The sequence below is a fragment of the Prionailurus viverrinus genome, chromosome F2, assembly GCF_022837055.1.
Source record: "Prionailurus viverrinus isolate Anna chromosome F2, UM_Priviv_1.0, whole genome shotgun sequence".
NCBI classification, from domain to species: domain Eukaryota; kingdom Metazoa; phylum Chordata; class Mammalia; order Carnivora; family Felidae; genus Prionailurus; species Prionailurus viverrinus.
In genome coordinates this window covers 68,364,773-68,383,641 of record NC_062578.1, presented here as the reverse complement: position 1 = coordinate 68,383,641, position 18,869 = coordinate 68,364,773, and the positions used below count along the sequence as shown (strand labels likewise).

At 42.1% G+C, this 18,869-nt stretch overlaps 1 protein-coding gene across 2 annotated transcripts in view; it reads right to left on the bottom strand.

The window, feature by feature from the left end:
* The window catches only part of NSMCE2 (NSE2 (MMS21) homolog, SMC5-SMC6 complex SUMO ligase), a 216,756-nt gene that overhangs the window by 143,044 nt on the left and 54,843 nt on the right, over positions 1 to 18,869 (bottom strand). For both annotated transcript variants that reach the window (XM_047841705.1, XM_047841706.1), the window contains exon 4: positions 6,560 to 6,713. In XM_047841705.1, the coding sequence (XP_047697661.1) occupies positions 6,560 to 6,713 (154 nt within the window). The remainder of the gene's footprint in view (positions 1 to 6,559; positions 6,714 to 18,869) is intronic.

The following is an 18,869-nucleotide window of genomic DNA, read 5'->3' as shown; positions in this document are numbered from 1 at the left end:
ACGTTTGCACCAGTAGGTAAACGGATACGCACACAAAATCATTTATGTTGAATTTTTGAGCAATTTAAAGGATTTTCCAAGACAATATAGATTGCTAACCTTTGCTCATGTTAGATCCCAACCTTCTGAACGCTAGCTGTCTTCTTATTCGCTTCTTTACTGATGAGGTATTATTGAAGAGAAAAGGTGTGTTATCATCACAATGCCTTCACTAGGGTCTGGCCCTCTTTTTCTAGTTGAATAATTCAGTTTTATAAATATTAACCAAACTCTGAGTATGTGAGGAGCAAAAGGAATATAGGGAGGATTAAGCAATTCCTGCCTTGAAGGGTCCTGGGCTCTTGGTTAATGGCAGGCCAGCAATGCACACTGTTTGGATAGGTGGTTATATTCTATCATATGACAAAGAGATTTGTGCGTTGAAGACTATCAGGACTGAGTCAGGCTGGTCAAAACTTTGCCCAGTTGAAAAGCACCCAACATATTTCTAGGCACAGCCAAACATTTTGCCTCTTGGCACCACCTTTGTTCTCGTCTCTTTCCTTTCAGGTTTCAACACTCACGCATGGCCTCCCGGCTTTCGAAATTGCTAATCTTCTCTTTAACCCCACTGTTCACCTGCACCTGTTTAAGAGCTCCCAGATCCCGCCCCTCCATCCACAAAAATCTCCATTTGCTTTTCAGTAGAACCCACCAGGCTTCTATATACTCCCAAATGATGTGAAACGCACAACCTGGCCTTGACAACAAAACCACCCCCTTCTCTGAAGAAATCATAGTCTACTGTTAATTGGCCAAATTAAAGCTGATGTTGCTCGTCAAGGGCCTAACAAAGCACTGAAAAATGGTAGTATGAGAAGGTAAAACCAATGGTCACAAACCGACAGTTTTGTTTGCACAGTGTTTTAACAACTGGTAATGGAAAAATAATCAGTTGAATTTCTGGGTTTCCCCAGATAACCTCAGGATCTGACCACAGTGGGTCCTCACCTATTATCCCCAACAACAACAGACAGGCATGCGTGGCAGGTTCTCCTGAAGATCCTTGTGACCGTCAAGGACCTGTGCTGTAGGTACCATGTGCCCAGACATCAGGCTGGAGTTCAAGGACTAAAGCAGTAAGCAAAACATCAAGGTCCCCACCCTTGTGGAACTGCATTGTGGTTTTGACAAGATATAGAAGGAAAAGGAAAGCAACCCACTAGGAATAGCGAAGTGAAGGTATTCTAATGTTCCTGAGGAGCTCCCCATTCATGGCAGCCCAGGTAAATCCTTCTCTGACGTGAATGGTCACTCACTATTCTATCACCTTTGATAACTAAATTAAGTGTGTTAAAGTGAGGGTACAGAGTTGATTTGTGAGTCCATGTAATTACAAGATTACAGTATAAAATGTCCCCATCACTGAAACAATTTCTAAGTTCACTCGTGGATTCCATGATCTCCACACCTTATATCCTACATCCTCTATGTAGGATATACAATTCAGAAATACGTCTAAATTTCTGGTGAAGGTCTTCAGATTAGTAAACGTTCGCCTTTCCTCTAAGCATTTCAATGTACCAATAAAATTACATTTCAGATTAGATTTTTTAATACTAAAGACCACAGATTCAGTCCATTCTACTTTTGATCACAAAGTGAAGACCTTATATTTCAAAGGTTTCTAAATATCAAATTATTGTCTAATGTCCTCAAGTTCTGCCTGGCTGAGCTGCACTACAAATTCTCATGCCTGCTAATTCTATAGCTGGTGAGTGAATAAAGGATGGCAGGAAGATTGCTTGATGACTTGAGGAAGTGTCCGTACAGGGGTACCGCACATTCTAACTAAGTTCTCCTGATGCAAAAGTGCAGGAAACCAGGAGTTGGAATAGGGAAGACAGTTTAAGTAAAAGCATCAAGGAAAATCGCCTGAACATATTGTTTAGATAAATGAAAATCACTTTACTCAAGAAAGTACAGTCATGTCTTCCCTAAATCAAGTCATATTGCTGGGTTTCACAACTTGGGTTAATTAACAACATGATTCTCGTTTAGGGAAATGGAATCTTTTTTCTTTGGAATTGTTCCCTAACTCAGTTATCATCGCCACTGCCAAAGGTAAAAATGATCTCCGATCAATCTTGATTTATATGCCTCCAAGAATTACAACTAAGAAAAATGGGTGGCACCAGCAGGGAGGCCAGGCTACGCATTAAGTGACTCAAACCCAGGTCTTCTAGCTGCGAAGCTCATATTCTTTCCACCATGTTCTACTGGCCCTTTCTCAATATCAATAATAAGTGAAATCTAAAGCAAGCTTTCAGTTTGCCAAGATCCATTATCGCATTAGATCTTGGTAATAATCTTGGGAAGCTGGGACAGACATAGTATCTCTAATATACAACACAATGGGTCCCCAGGTATGGTATTTACAGGAAAATCTGAAGTTTAAAAAAAAAAAAATCCAAACCAAAAACCTACCCTTGTTTCTGACTGTGGTTTAAATGTTTGTTTTGGGAGAGAGAGAGAGAGAGAGAGAGAGAGAGAGAGAGAGTGAGTGTGTTGGGACACTTGAGAGTGTTGGGACAGGTGAGGGACAGAGAGAAAGGAGACAGAATTCTGTACTGATAGTGTACAGGCTGACATGGGACTCGATCACACAGATCATGAGATTATGACCTGAGCTGAAATCAAGAGTCGGACACTTAACCGACGGAACCACCCAGGTGCCCCTGATTGCAGTTAGACCAGGGGTCTGTAAACTGTCCAAAGAAGTTGTATCCGATGCCTTGTAATATCCTTAAGACATAAATAACTACTAATAAAAGAATTACTGTGTGCAGTGTAAATACGTTACCTTTTGAGTAATCGTATCTTGAAATGAGTATGGCGTACCTGTTATGTTTACATTCTCGGGACGGCAAATACCAGATTTTTGTACTATCTCTACTCTTTCCCACCGTAATCCTGGGCCTGAACTCAGCCTCTGAATCTTTCTGAACATACAGCTCCACGTAGCGCCTATCAAATGACTGGCAGTGTTGTATCAGCCATACAAATAAAAGCTGCATTTTCCTAGTCTCACTCTCTCCTATATTGTACAGCAGTGGTTTCTCGCATTTTTCTTTGCTTTTGATTTGTTATTAATAGTTCTCACATTATTTCATGTTTTCATATATTGTCTTCTCTGCCTTTTATTTATCTCGGAGCACCGAATGCAATCACTTATATACAGCAGTCCCTCGAAGTGTTTTGAACGCACCTAAGACAAATGTGTGGTATTTACTGGAAAAATCTAAAGCTAAAACAAAACAAAACAAAACAAAACAAAAAGAAAACAAACACTCCCTCCCCAAAACTGTCCTTGTTTCTGATTATGGTTTAGACCAGAGGTCAGTAAACTTTTTCTGTAAGGTGCCAGGTAGCAAACACTAAAAGCTGTTTGCCAGATGGTCTCCGATGTAACTACTCAACTCTGCCATCATAGTGTAAAGCACACACAATGTGGAAACGAGTAAGTGTGTCTACATTCCAATAACACTTTATTTTGGATGCTAAAACCTGAATTTTATGTAATTTTCACATGTCACAAAATACTATTCTTCTCTTAAATTCTCCCCCAGCAACTTAAATATGTTGGCAAAAAACAAGCATTCTTGGCTTTCAGGACCTAGAGAAACAGGCAGGCTGGACTTGACTCACAGGCTATAGTTCGCTGACCTCTGGCCCAAATTTGTGGTTCTCAAAATGAGAACTTCGGGTGGTCTGCACGATCCTTTCAGCAAGCCCGACTACCGATGTGTGAGGCCAGATTTTCTTTACAGGCTTCAACCCAAACAACGTACCACAGCGGACTGAATGCGGAAGCAAATGCGAGGGTCCAGCTGCCTCCTATTAAAGCCACAAACTGAAGAGATTTGCAAAAATGGAAAACAATTTCACACCTCTCACTCATTTTTCCGTCATGTTTGGAAAATACATGGTTATATTTCATAATCCTCCTTACGGTAACACGTTAGGGACTTATCACTGATTTTTAAAACAGATTAATATTTTTAAGAAGGTCTCAGTTTTGATTTCTAACGTGATAAATGTCAATAGCTACCACCCATGTAATAAACAAATGCTCTCCGGAGGCCCTCGGTAGATTTTTTAAATGTAAAGGGATCTTGAGACCAGACGGTTTGAGAACCAGCTGCCGAGCCACAGCTGGGTTAACTTACTGGCCGCGGGGTGCGGGGAGGTGGCTTGCACGCCACTTCCTCAGACCCCCTGATTTCAATCTCCATCTTGACTTGTCCCCACCAAAGGGCTTCCTGGCGTTGCTGTGATTGGGTCCCCACTCGGCAAAACTGAAGCCCACGCAATTTAGGTTTGTGTAAATAAAGGTGGTGAGAGCGTGGTGGTGATTTTCATGAAAGGACCCTTGAGCTCTGTGCAGACCAATAAAACTGTTTCAGCCTTTACTTTGCCAAACTAGGCAACTTGAAGCAAGACTCTCTCCCTGGCTTGTAGTTTCCAGTCTTTATAAAAAAAGAAAAAAAAATTATTATTATCATTCCTTCCCTTCAGAACATCTCTCAAAACAAATATTCACTGGCTCCTGTAGAAAGCCTGGTCCCTCCGACTTGGCTCCGCAAAAACTGTGGGCTCCCGATGCTAATGAGCGTCCTCACAGCAGCATTAAATCTAAAGAAACAGAATCCATCGCCCACGGTGCTACTTTGCCAGCACTAATAACGCACTGAAAATCGCATTTGCAAGTCGTGTGCGCACATCTTAGAGAACACTTGAAGAGGGCATTACTATTTTGCTTGCTCTGTCACTTGAGATTTAAAAAGAGTATTTTAGGAGAAACAAAAAGGGAAAGTTGTCTTAATTCCAGTGTTACGTATATAGGGGAACCCGATATAAGGAAGCATTTCTTTCAGTATAAGTCTACTTTGTCTCAAGTTTAAAGTTTAACTGTCTATCCAAATGATGTGAAGTACTGCCAGCCTTGGGAAACCACCCCCAACACCATCCCCTGACCATCTGAGAGAGAATTAAAGAAATAATAACCACGATTCCAACACGTATCATTTTGCTGAACTGCACACTCTTCACTAGAAAGTGCGTCACCGTGAGTGTACGATTCTACAAACCTTTACAGCTATCTCTTAGGGAATAATACTTTTGTAAACAATAACAAAGGAGGAAGAAATTTATATTTTTGGATATTTATCCTTCACTATGTATCATAAGATACCTTTTTAAAAAATCAAGAATTTTTGATCTTGATTATGATCGGGTAATTTGTCATTATTGGCTCCAAGCAGAAAAATGAAATACATGTGGCTACTTTGACCAACACCAAAAACTGAAATTCACTAGCATCTTTAAGATCAGAAAGACACTAGCAAATCATTTTATTACCTGTTTGGGGGATTATTACCCATTTGGGGGAACCACGCAATTTATATTAGAAGGATTTTGGTGGCTGAAGAAGAAAAAAATAGACTAAAATGTGGAGAAAATGCTTACTGTTTAAATCCACATTAAAGCAAAAGTCTCATCAGGATTGCAAAACATTCCAAATTGTGAAACTTAAGTTACTTGTAAGATAGACAAAAGTAAAGCTGCTTCCTCAGTCATTTTTTGAGATCTCAGCATCAATTTAAAGAAAATGCTTATATTTAAAAGAAAGCTTATTTCAAAATAGGAATCCCTACACTCAGTACAAATAAGGACATGAAGTAAATTTACATGCCCTACCACAGTGCTCCAGCCGTATGCAAATGAAGGTGATGGGAAATTAAAGTTTACAAAAAAGTTATTTGCTTCCCTGTACGATTCTGTAAGGAATAAAAGAGTCATGAGCCGAAAGCAATGACAAACAATGCAAATGCAAAAACGATCAAATTACATAAAGTTGTTAAGTGGATTAAGCGGACAAAGAGGAAAAGAGAAGGACAGATGTACTTCACTGTACAGAAAAGACAGATTCCTGTCAAATACCGTCTACAAAATTTTGGGACAATGAATCACTTCTTTTCCCAATCTCGCTTTTAAATCAAAATTATGTTGGAATCCAAATCGCGATCGCATGGCATTAATGCTACTACGAAGACAGAAGGGATCAAGAAGATTCTGGTCCACAACTGAAAAGGAAAAACTAGTCTGAGAAAACGGTGCTACTACTCCAAAGCAGCAAAACCAGAATCAAACTGGTTATTGTAAAGCGTGGCACAGCAGTTTAAAATTTGAAAAACACCATCGCTATTTTAATAAGACAGTTCCGTTTTAATTTCCCAATTCCTCTCCCCAGCAGTGGGACAATACAGTGTAACCATGTCTGGCTGCTGGGGTATTTTCTTAGCACTTTGTGGAAACTGTTGGCTTTCAGAAATGGACAGGCTGATTTGAACCAAAAGTCAGACAAAATACAGAATTGCAACAACAATAAAAAGCAATTTAGAAAGAGGATCAAGCCAAGCAGATAGGCAGACTTTATAAAATCAGTTTTCTGGGGCGGCGTATCAGGTCAGTTCCCTAAATTCAAAAAGCCAAACCAAAGCGAAGCATGCGGACTTACATTGCTTCTTCAGTTCTTTCAGCTGTTGTTTAAACTGTACAAATTTTGCATTATTTTGAAAGTCTGTGTCACAATTCTTATTCTGTAAAGCCAAAAATTTCTTCTCCACTAATAATTTGAGATCTGGTATCTTCTCTGGACGTTCTTCTTTTACCTGAGGAAGACAGACAACACAATTGCCTTCGTTTAAGCTTAACAATGACACCGCTTTGTGAACATTATTTTTATCTCATTTCATTCAAATAAAAATACAGTGAGGTAGAAAACACAATCCCAACAGAACCAGAGAGCTTGGGACTCGTTCCAGAACAGATGGCCGGTAAACGGTTGGGGAGCCATTCATCCCATCTCCTCATCACTTTCTTAAACCCTCCCTCCAATGCCCGACTAACCTCCTGTCTCCTGACAACTACTAGGGAAAAATCTCACACCAGAGCAACCCTGTGCCCTCCAATGTCTTCCTCCTTTTTGTCAGGTCTGCTCAGTCTTCCTCCTTCCTCATGGCTTCCTCCTTTTTGTCAGGTCTGCTCAGTCCCCTCGCCTCCTCTTCTCTGGCTCTCTGTCCCAGCAGGAGAGAGAGGCTCCTACTTCACAAAGAAGTTGAGGCTTTAATCTTGAACTTTGCCATCTGCAGCCACAAGGAATAAGTGTCCCCTGTTCTGTTCAAAGCTAAACTGTCAATCTATCTTCTTTTTGTTCCCCCCCCCCAATATTTTACTGTCAAACTTCCAAACATGTGGCCAGGTTGAAAGAATTGTATTTTACCACTCATCTACCTCCTAGATGCCACAACTGACATTTTGCTATGTTCACTTTATCACCATAGCGATCCATCTATCTGTTCTTTCCATCCTTAATCTTGCTTCAAGTTCATTCCTAATTTATCTTCACGTCTGTCAGGCCACACCTTCTTTCCCCCAAAACCTCTGAATTGGCTCCTTACTCCCCAATTTAACAGACAAACTCCTCTAACCCCCGCCCGCTCCGCTCAGGTACTTTCTCTTCGTAGTCTAGCTCCTCGGAAAAATCATCTGTACCCACTGTTTCTAGTTCCTTGACCTCAACCTTTAGCCACTGCCGTCAAGCTGCTGCCCCCGCCCCCCACTCCCCACCCCCTTCACTGTGACTGCTCTTCTTTAGGCCTTCATATTTGGCTTCCTGATGCCCCTGCACCAAGCAAAATTCACCAAACTCTCCCTTGCAGCCCAACTCTCCCTTAAGCCCAACATGCCTTACTTAGACTTTTACCATAGCCCCCTTAATATTCGACTGCATTTATTTTTACATGTCTACTTCCCCTAACAAAATGCAGACTCTTTGAAAAATGTGTGATTTATCACTGCGTTTGCCAGCACGTGGCATGTAGTAGATAGTATTCAATATATGTACTTGACAGATTTCAAACAAATTAATCTTACATGCCCCAAATATACTTCCCCACTAAAACCCACAAATGATAGACTTAACTGACATTAGGAGAGCATACAGGGCAATTTCTAAGCTGGAAGACAACTCAGAGGTCATCTAACCTTGATGTCTACCTTCCTCAGTTTCATAAGTAAATAAAATCATATAGAAAGAAGTTAAATGACTTGTTTACTATAATCCAGTTGGTTGGAGGCAGTGTTAAGACTGCAAATAGATACAGCAAATTCTTGCTTTTGGTTCCAGTCCATGGGATATATTCATCTCTCTGAATCTGAGTATCAACTAGTGTGAAGTCAAAAGACTACCTGTAATTTATCTGTTTTAATTACCCTTTGTCATGGAAAAAAGAATTATATAATCTTCTTTTGTTTAACTGCTATGCACTTTAATTAGCTAAAATCAAAAAATGAAAATTAACCATGAAACCAAAATGCCTAAATGTAATTTATGGTACAGAGTGTAGAAACTGTTTTCTCATTGCATGGGTGATATTCAACCAGTGCTGGATCCATCATCAAAGAGAGCTGTGAGAAATATGGAGAGGCTTTAATGACACATCTTATACATAATTAAAAATTTGAAATAAGTCCTGTATGGCTAAAGAACCAATAAAGCTCAGTTTGGAAAAGAGAAGGTAGGGAGGCAGTTTAACAATGCCTCATGTCTCAAGAATAGGAGATGTGTTAGACATGTGACTAGCTATCCTCTACCTCTATAATGGACAGGACAGGATGAAACAAGTTCAAGACTGTAGCATGAAAAGTTCAGAGTAGATACAGAAAATAAATGACAAGTTCTCAGAAAAGAATTATAGTCTTTCTCTCTGGATTTATAAAATAAAATGGACTCACATCCACCTGAGACGTGAATAGTGCTATTATAAGCAGGTATAAAAGACCTTCTCAAGGTCTTTTCTGGGCTGAAATTGTTATTTAATCTGGGGCAATCAGAGCAGAGTTGAGCAGATGATCAGTAAAGGCAAAAGTTCTTTTCCAGTAAAGTCTCTAGCCCGCTCAACATATTTAATGTCCTTAGCCCCATTACCACCCAAGCAGAAGAGCTGGCTGGAAGATGGGGGCGGGGAAGATGGAGAAAGGATAGGCATTTTGAGATTGACAACATGGCGACCTGAAATAGGACTAGGAAAACCTGAATAGGCCAAATTTCGTGATTCAAAATACTCATTTCCCCCAAGGCCAGAACCTCAATAGAACTGCCGGAAAGCACATAAATTCACTGCAGCAAGTATCTTCGTATCTTCTCTGGAAATGTGATGCTGCGGTTGGCACAGCTATGCGTGGTAGACAGAACTTACTGGGCTCTGGCAATCAAAACGAGAGCCTGGAAAATACCGAACTCCTTATCTGTTTAAATCAATGCAGTGAATGGGGATTAAGGATATTTTTCATGGACTCTTGCTTTGTTTGTATCTTCAAGAGAAATATGTTGTACAGTCCCAAGATGAGAAGGAAAGAAGCCATTCTTTGGGTAGCTGATCGTAAGTGTAATCTAGTCCAAAAAAGGTAAGGATGGCCCTCTTTCCCCAGGACAAAGCCCAAATACTTCAAAGAAATGTGACATGGCCGGAGATTTTACTGGATCCTTAGTCCATTTCTTTCCCAAAGATCAAGTCCCTTGATGCAGGACTTAAAACCTAAGTGAATTAAAAGACACTGGGTGTATTAGTTTGCTAAGGCTGTCACAACAACATACCACAGACGAGGTGGCTTCTAGGTAGAAATTCTTTTCTCACAGATCTGGAGGTGGGAAGTCTTTGACTTGTAGATGGCCACCTTCTCCCTGTGTCATCTGTCACATGGTCTTCCTTCTAGCTGTCCGTGTCCAAATTCCACTTTTTTATAAGGGTACCAGTCACACTGGATCAAAGCCCATGCCAATGACTGCATTTTAACTTAACTCCCTCTTTAAAAACCCATCTCCAAAACTGTCATATTCTAAGGTGCTGGGGTTTAGGACTTCAGCATATGAATTCGAGGGGAACGCAATTCAGCACATACACTGGGTTAATAAATTTTTGAAGCAGAATTTTTTTAAACACCTCAGAGATTATTAATCTTTATGCCATTATAATTTAAAAACGATAGCAACTACCGAGAGGTAAACTTAACAGATACCATACTTACATAATGGGAATTTGATTCTGCCCTCGGGAGAGAAAAAGTCAGGTTTTTATTCACTCACTACCCACTGCCCTCTCCACTATTCAGTGAGTGCCTTCCATGTGCTAAGAACTGTAGCTACACTGGAGAGAAACCAGAAAAGTCGATCAGGAGCACGTGGTGAACAGCTCTGAAAGTGAGACCTGGCCTGATGGCAGCAGGAACGACAATTTTAGGAGGTTTTAGGGAGTAAAGTAAGAATACCATAAGAAACTTTTTTTTAATCACTGCTGTAGTTCAAGCATATAAGATGCACTTCAGACAGGGAGGGGGGAGGAAGTTACTGCTGTAGGTTGACTAATGGCAGAGGGGCTGACAACCGGACCGCATCACGATGCCATTTTTAAAGCACAATGGCCAAGTCTTTTTGAGAGAGCGGTGACTCCAAGATCTGTAACAGTTAATATGGGCAACCAAGGAAAGGACATTCTCTTGAGGAAAGAAGGGGCAATCCTGAACGTCTGTCTGAGTGGAGAGATCTGGTACACAGCGGGAGAGACATTTTAAATGAGATGGGAACAGAAAGAAAAGAGACGCAAAAGGAACTCTAAAAGAAGCAAAGAAGAAAACCAGGGGTGAGGAATGCCACAGAAGAAAGAAAAGGGAAAGTTTCCTTGACAGAGATGCTCGTCCTTGGGGGAAAATGACGCAAGAGAGCTCAGGTAAGATAAGGTCTAAACAGAGACTGGACTTCATTACAAGGGATTTTGTACCCTGGAGCGGAACGATGTACCCATCTTAGCCTATCAGCCTGTGAAGCTTCTCTGAGGCAAGGGCTGTTTGCCTGGGGTCTAGCGCACTTCCTGTTGTACAGTAGGTGCTTGAAAGATGTTGAGGAACAAGTGAACTATGGGGCAGCCAGATGATACTGTCTTGAGAGGAGAAAAGAGATTAAGGGAGTTCTGCGTTAACAGATGAACTAAAGTTCGGCAGTAAAGGAAGAGAGAGATGGGAGTCGATCATGGGACAGATGGGAGAGACTCCTTTATTTGCACAGAGGTTAAGAGTAGCTTGAAATCAAAGTGACATAACGGAGGAAAAAGAACATAACCCGGGATCAGACAGATCTGAAACAACCCTATGTACGGATCTTGGGACAATCCTTCCAGGCCTCCGATTTCTCTTACCTCTGAATTAGGAATCAGGAACACCGACTTCAGCGCTGTGAGGATTAATTAAATCATGCTTGTGTTTAACTGTGGCACACTGTGGATGTTAAAAAACTTTTGTTCTTTTCCTTTTACCTCTGGCATACAGCCTTGAACACGTTTGTGGGCTAAGGGGGGAGGAGCCAGTGGGGAAACATAAATCACAAGTGCTAAGAGAAAGCAGGTAACAGATTTAAGAAAATCATTCCAGTACAAGGGCAAAAACTAGAGAGGAAGCAAGACCAGCTGGGAAAGCAAAACCACAGCCTTTACCAGGTGTCATAAATGCCTACAGGGCTGGTCAAGCAAAGATCTGAGGAAACCCCCAATAAAGGACAACAGGAAGTGGTGAGGACCCTGGTAAGCAGACAGTACAAGCCCCAGGTGAGAGGAAGTTGCTACACAGCTCCAGATGTCTGTGGCCCGGTGACAGAGCAAGTCTGAGTTTTTAAAGAAAAATCAGAAATCTAGATTTTTGTGACACATTTTCTAGTTTTCAAAACAATGCATAGTCCAGACAACACATCAGCCTAAAGCCCACGAGTTTGAAACCTCTATTTAATGCAGAGGAGACATTTTAGCCATAAAAATAAAAGTACTTCTGCGATCCACAATATTTACGGATCCAGTGTAACTCCCAGATTTCTACCTGAGTGATGAAATACGATCCTTTCAAGCAGGACAGAGAATACTGGGAAAAATCATGAAGAAGAGAGGGGGAAGTAAAGGATTCCATTTTGATATGCTCACCCAAAGGATTTATGATTAAAAATGTGGGCTCCAGACGTGAGATTAAACGTGACGCTCTGCTACTAACTGAATGACTTTGGAAAAGTTACCAAGTGCATCTAGCCTTAGTTTCCTCACGTCTAAAGAGAAAAGAATCACAGTATTTGCCTCACAGTGTTTTGAGAAAAATAGATGGAAGGAAGCAATGAAGCAGTGAGCTGTCAACCACAGAGAATACTCAATAACACACACTCAATACTCAATATTCAATAACACTCATTACACATCTATCTTTGGGGTGCCTGGATGTACAGGTCAGCAGCTCAGCAGCCTGACATGGAAACACCACACGGAAGAATCACTGTATAGATTTTAATAGAAACCATGGAAACAAATAGGGTTACCAAGAAGACTGAATAAATAGAAACAAAAAAGGACCAAGGATAAAACTATGAGAATACCACACTTATGGGGCAGCTAAAGGAACCTAAAAAGAAGAAGGACAAGAGCTAAGATGACAAACAAAAGAAAATCCCCCTGAAGTCCAGGAAGGAATTTCAAGATCTGTCAAATGCTACAGAAAAGTCAAGCTACATAAGGATTGAGACTTGCCCACTAGACCTGGTGACTTGGTCACTGGAGACTTTAGCAAAAGCAGAGACATGCACAAAGTACAGACTCTGAAATATGCAGACTTTTGTTCAATTAATTGTTTCAAAAAGATGGAGACCGAACAGGAAAAAACACACAAATACCCAAAAGTTCCACAGGCTCTCCAACTAACTGCTCAGTTTCTGCTCAAGATCACTTGTGAATGTTTAGCTACATTTAACTGGAACCCAACACTCCTGTGACTGTAATATTTCTCTATGTCAGCAAGGAGAAGGCAATCAATGAGCTGTTAACAACCAAGTTAGGTCTCTGGTGACTCTTTCCCTCATGAAGAGGCTGATTGTTTCAGGAAAAGTGTTTACGGTAGGAACAAACGGCAGGATTTCATCCTTACCTGTATCATTTCCAACATGCTTTAACGTAAAATTTTAAATATTTATAATCTACCTCATTTCTTTCAAACAGTATTATATACATATGCAATTACTCTAAGTATGTCATTTTATTGCCCTAGGGCAAAGTCAAGGTTTCCTCCTCCTCCAATTATCATTATTGCCTTATAGCTATCATTTCACTGGGAGGGGAGATCACAGGAGCTAAGGATATTAATGGGCTGAGTCATTCACACACTTTTGAATCATGTGAGAATCTAGTATAAAATCAGTCATTCTTGTAACTAAACCAAGACTCAGATGGATTTACTCTCCAAAACAGCCACTGTTAGACGTTTGGCTCCCAAAATAACACACACCTGATGGTTTACATTTTGGAAATCACATAGCCCTCAGAAGTTTATTATGTGTACACAGTCATGATAAGCAATTTGTTTTGTGTTCTGCTAGGTGCACTAAGTACTCCAAGCTCTAATTCATAGTCCGCTTGATCTAAAGCTACGAGACCTGTTTTCATGCTGGGAATCCAGAGGGAATTGTCTCACTTGGTCCTCAAACATTCATTCAACAAATATTTACTAAATCCCAATTGGGTACCAGGCATTACGCTCAGCACTGAGACATTTATGGAAGTTGGCCCACATTTATGACACATCACCAACCTAACTGGTCATGCACAAGGTAAATTTATATAGGCCAATACTGTCTCCATCTTTATATTAGCAAAAAAAGCTTGGTAAAGTTTTTATTGAAAGGCATGTCCAGGCCAGGAAACATTATGCTTTCACTGGGTATAACCTAATTGCACGTACATATGGAGATACACTATATTTTTCTACAGAGTTTACTATACTGTCTTTGCCCTGTTTGAAAATAATATATTTATCATAGACACTAATGATGACCAGCACGGATTACAGCCTTCATCTCATGCCAGTTTCTGTTGTCAATTGCACAATCTGCAGTGAACTCGGTTGGACCCAATTATTTGTAGTTGAGTGAGTTTCCTAGTGCCATTATTCAGTTTGACTTCTGACAAAACGCTTAGGAGAAAATACTTCCTTGTTGAGCATTATGACACATCGAATGGACTCCATGGTTCGCCAAGGTGTTGTAATACACCATTACTGAGCAGCTGCCTACCAGGCATGGGAACATCTTTCCTCCTTCAAGGCTTTCAGAAGAAGTTTCAAAATGGAACTTAAACATGTGTGAGAGAGCTGTTGGTCTCATTCTAATGGACCAGTCCTGCTAGGATAGTTGTCTAACAGATGGCAGCTGAATGAGGCAACTTGCCATGTGTGTGCATCTGTTACTAAACATTTATGCTGTTGAAAATTACTCCAATAAATTTCTCATGGCATCTTTCCCACCATAAGATTATGACCAACGGGAATCACTTATTTATTTATATGGGATGCAGCATTAGATTCCCATATGGGGGGCAGAGGGGAACCACCCTCCTAATTTTGCCTCTCGAGTATTTTTTACTTTTTGCTTTATTTTTTGGGCAGAATTCATGTGAACATGCATTATTGATTTATTCATTTATTCACCCATTCAATAAATATTTACTGAACACCTAACCACACGCAGGCACTGAGCTGGGCACTGGAGATGTGACAGTGAGCAGACTAACCTGCACCCTGCTGTTCTCATGCGTTTTGGGATTTCATGGAGGAAACAAGCATTATTCAAATAGTCAAATACACTATCAGCAACTGTGATAAGCGCTGTGAAGGAAACGCACCAAATGCTGGGAGAGCATGCACAACATGAATTTTGAGGACATCGTTTTCATGGGCAATGTTTTTAAGCACCGCGCAATTTAAACACAGGTCACGTGGCGGGGAGGGGAGAGGAGGGGGAGACTCGTCTCAGACACTGCCCTGCACAGCACCTTTCACCGGAGGGGTTCAAAGCTTTCCATACACAAGTGTCATGATCCCAGTTTCACAGATGTGAGGAACGGACAGCTACCAGCCGTTAAGCATCTTGCCCAAGGTCATGCTGAGTCAGTGACCAATGGTTTGCATTCATTCAAATCTCCTTTCAATTTAATTTCGCTTTGCCTGTGCCTCCAAGTAACAATTAAGAATGAACTTTTACACCCCATCTTAATTTTATGAAGACATAGTTGATTTCAAGCATATATCCCCAACCTTCAGTGGCCATTTGTCAGTTCTTGTATGAAAGACACTTATTCTGAATTTGAAATTGCCTTTCTTGTCCGCCACGCCTCTGTCATCCACAGAATTACTCAATGCCTTATTTACCCTTATGGTATTTCACTCAGGATTTTGTAGTGAAAAAAGTACAGCCGTGGCTTGACGCTAAGGTGATTTTTCTGGTCGTACCAAGTACCCCATGATCCAGAAAGACGATCTTTCAGAATGCTAAAGCATTTACTGGAAAGTCAGTTCCTGTGCTACCTGGGAGACAACACCTCATAAGGTCAGAGTAATGTCCCACAGGATGCTTGTAACCAGTGAATAATATGTGACATTCGTTCTCTAATAGCCAGAATATGTGGGCTAGGAAGCAGGGAACAAGTACACATCTTCTCCCCGTCACCATACCTAATGACCAATTTGCAGCCCCCCCACCTCCCATGGCTGCAACTCTAGTTCTGCTGGTTTAACAGTCTCGGTACCCACGAGCAGAATGATTTCACCGAGGGACTCAACAAAGCCTCCACTGATTTGGAAGCCTAAACTGCAACCTAGCAATTCTGAGCTCCTTGTGACACTGAAAAGACAGACAGACAGACAGATGAGGTTACAGAACTGGTTGGACCAATGAATCTTGATTTTCAAGGGTAAAGAGGATAGCTGCTCCAGAGTGAGAAAAGAGAGGTGTGTGTCGGGGACCTGAAATAACTCCTGGTTTTGCCATTTCTAATGGTAAAAGATAACGGAAGTCGTAACTAACTCCATACAGGCAGGAACACAGATACCCCAGGAGTGAAAGTTGACGTGTTCTAGTCAGATAAAAACCTACAGTCAGCTGTGAGCTGGCTGCGAACAAAGGGAACATGGAATGGGTAGTGGAGAAAAGGAGTTAATACCAAGAAGTTATGGGTTCAGGACTAATGGTAAAAGCTAAGACAGAAGTGTCCCTTCATATTTCTTCCTTAGTTTGACAAATACATATTTAGATTTTAAATTAATTTCTCCCTTTCCCCTTTTCCTAATATTTTAGAAAATGTAAGTTGGTGGCGAGGTGCCTGGGTGGCTCAGTCAGTTAAACATCTGCCTCTTGAGATTGAGCCCCATGTCGAGGGTAGAGCCTGCTTGGGGTTCTCTCTCCCCTCTCTCTGCTCTTCCCCCACTCATGTGTTCATGCGTGCTTTTCTCTCTCTCTCTCTCTCTCTCTCTCTCTCTCTCTCTCTTCAAATAAATAGATAGGTAAACATTAAAAAAGAAAAGTTGGGGGCTCACTAGTTATGGAGTACCAGAACACAACAATAACACACACAAAAAATAAGTGTGGCCCAAATATCCTGGACTTGCAAACAGTAACTAATAAGATGTTTGACCGGTCCACCTTTGGGGGAAAGAGAGAGCATGTGAGGAGAGACAGCTGCAGTATGTAAGTAGGGCATATTTTGTTATTGTTCCTGCTGTTTGAAAATTTAAGTCTGGGAGAAAAGTATATACAGAGGTCGAGCAGCTAAGCTCACTGGTCTAGAACCTTTCGAATACTTTTCCTATGTTTGGGGAATGTCCCGCCTTATGAGAGATACCTCACTGGGGCCGGAACCCCAAATTTGCTTTCCTGGCCTCCCCTGCAGTAAGAACCCAGATGTCATGATGGCCCTTGGCCTGTGGAACCTCAATTCTTGAGAATGACATGAGGGAGTTGAATAGAGGGTGCCGGCCTAGCCCCTGGAACCAGATTTACCTAGAGACAGAACCTTCCGACCTCAGCTCTGCTGTCCCACTGGCCACGTGATCTTGGGCAAGTTACTTAACCACTCAAAAACCCGATTTCTTCATGTACACTCTAATCAAGTCAGAGGCTGTCATGAATATTGAATGAATTAATATGTTTAAGGAATTTGGAGCTCTGAAATCCAAAGACACTAGCCACTGGCCGCAGGTGGTTATTTAAATCTGAATTAAAATTACACAAAATTTCAAATTTAGTTCCTCAGTCACACTGTCACGTTTCAAATGCCAGTGGCTGGCGGCTACTTTCCCGGACAGCACAGATCCGGAAAATTTCCACTTTCTATAGGAAGTTCTGCCAGCACGCGATGACGTACAGAATACGTCCCGGACAACAATCAGGCAGGGTGGGGTAGGTGCCCTCATCTATGACGGGCAGTCAGGGAAGGCTTCACTGAGCAAATGACATGAACAGAGACCTGAGGCAGAGTAAAAGGAGGTGAGGTGACAAGTAACACGGAGGGAGGGTGGGACAGGTCGAAGAGGCCAGTGTGTGTGGCCTTTCACCCCTCCTCTGAGAGATGGGAAGGCTCGGGCAGGAGTGAGGAGATCTGATTGCCTGTTTAAAGGATCACGCTGGCTGTTGTGATAAGAAACAATTTGGGGGAGGAAGGGCAGAAACAGGCCGCTGTAGTCATCTACGCAAGGGTGACGATGGCCGGATGAGGGTGACGGCAACAGAAGGCGCCAAGAGGTCGTCACATTCTAAATACATTCTGAAGATAGAAACAAACAGAGTTTACTGATGGGCCGAGTACGGGCTGAGAAACAAGGAGGTTGGGACAACTTTGGTTTTACCCTGACTGAATGAAAGAGTATAGCTGTCATCTTCTGCGGTGGAGAAGTCTGGAGGGACAGCTGATGTGGGAGTAAACACATGAAGAGTTTAGTTTTGGAAGGTTGAATGTGAAACGCCAGCGGGGAGGAAATGAAGTGGAAACGAGAAGACAGCTGCATACGTGAGACACGGTTTTGGAGAGAAGGCGGAGTATAGGTACAAACGCTACAAACAATGATCGAGTACATGGCATTACAAGAGCACAGGAGAGAAATCCACTTGACAGACAGACATCGGGCCCTCCAGGGAGGGCTTCCAAAGCGAGAGAAGAGCACTCCCAGTAGAAGGGATGATGTGTACTGAGGCCAGAGGCAGGAGAACATTCTAAGAGCTAGCATAGAAGAATGGTAAAAAAAGGAGACTAAGCAGGGGAATATGTCAGGGAAAGACGTCTGTATTCAATCCTGATAGTAGTTAAGGAATAGCTGAAGACGGTAAAGCTGTGAAAAGGGCAGGCAAAATAATGAAAATGTCCAGCTTAGAAAAGACTGCTTGGGCTACTAGACAGAAAACACTGGAAGACGGCACAGCTTTGTGCAGCAAACGCTCCAGGGGAAACTGAAGACCGAAGACGGGGAGGAGGCCGGTGAGCTATCTGAGAGTCGGTCAAGTCTGGAGGCGGGCGGCACGCTGGAAGGAGCTCGGGGGAGGAAGGACGAAGAGACGCTTTGTGGTGTGCGACGCTGGGCGGACGCCATCGCCGTTCACCAAGCTACGGCAGCTCAGAAGAAGATCGGGGGCCAAGTTCTCCCCGACGCAGGCTGAATCTAAGGAGCCCGTGTAAAGCGGGGATGGCAGAGAGAAGAGCGAATCTGTCTGCGTGATTCTCAGACGAGTGCCCGGCGCGGAAATGAGGATCTGGGCCTCAGCAGCAGGCAGACGACGATTCAAGTTACAAGCACGGATGTTCTCTCTCTCGGGAAGAGAGTGTAGTGTGAGAAAAAGGGCCCAAGAACAGGCAGAATACAAAGATTGAGTGGGCGGGGAGACATTCAGGAGGGTTCACTAAGGAGACCATGGAGAAGTGGCCAAG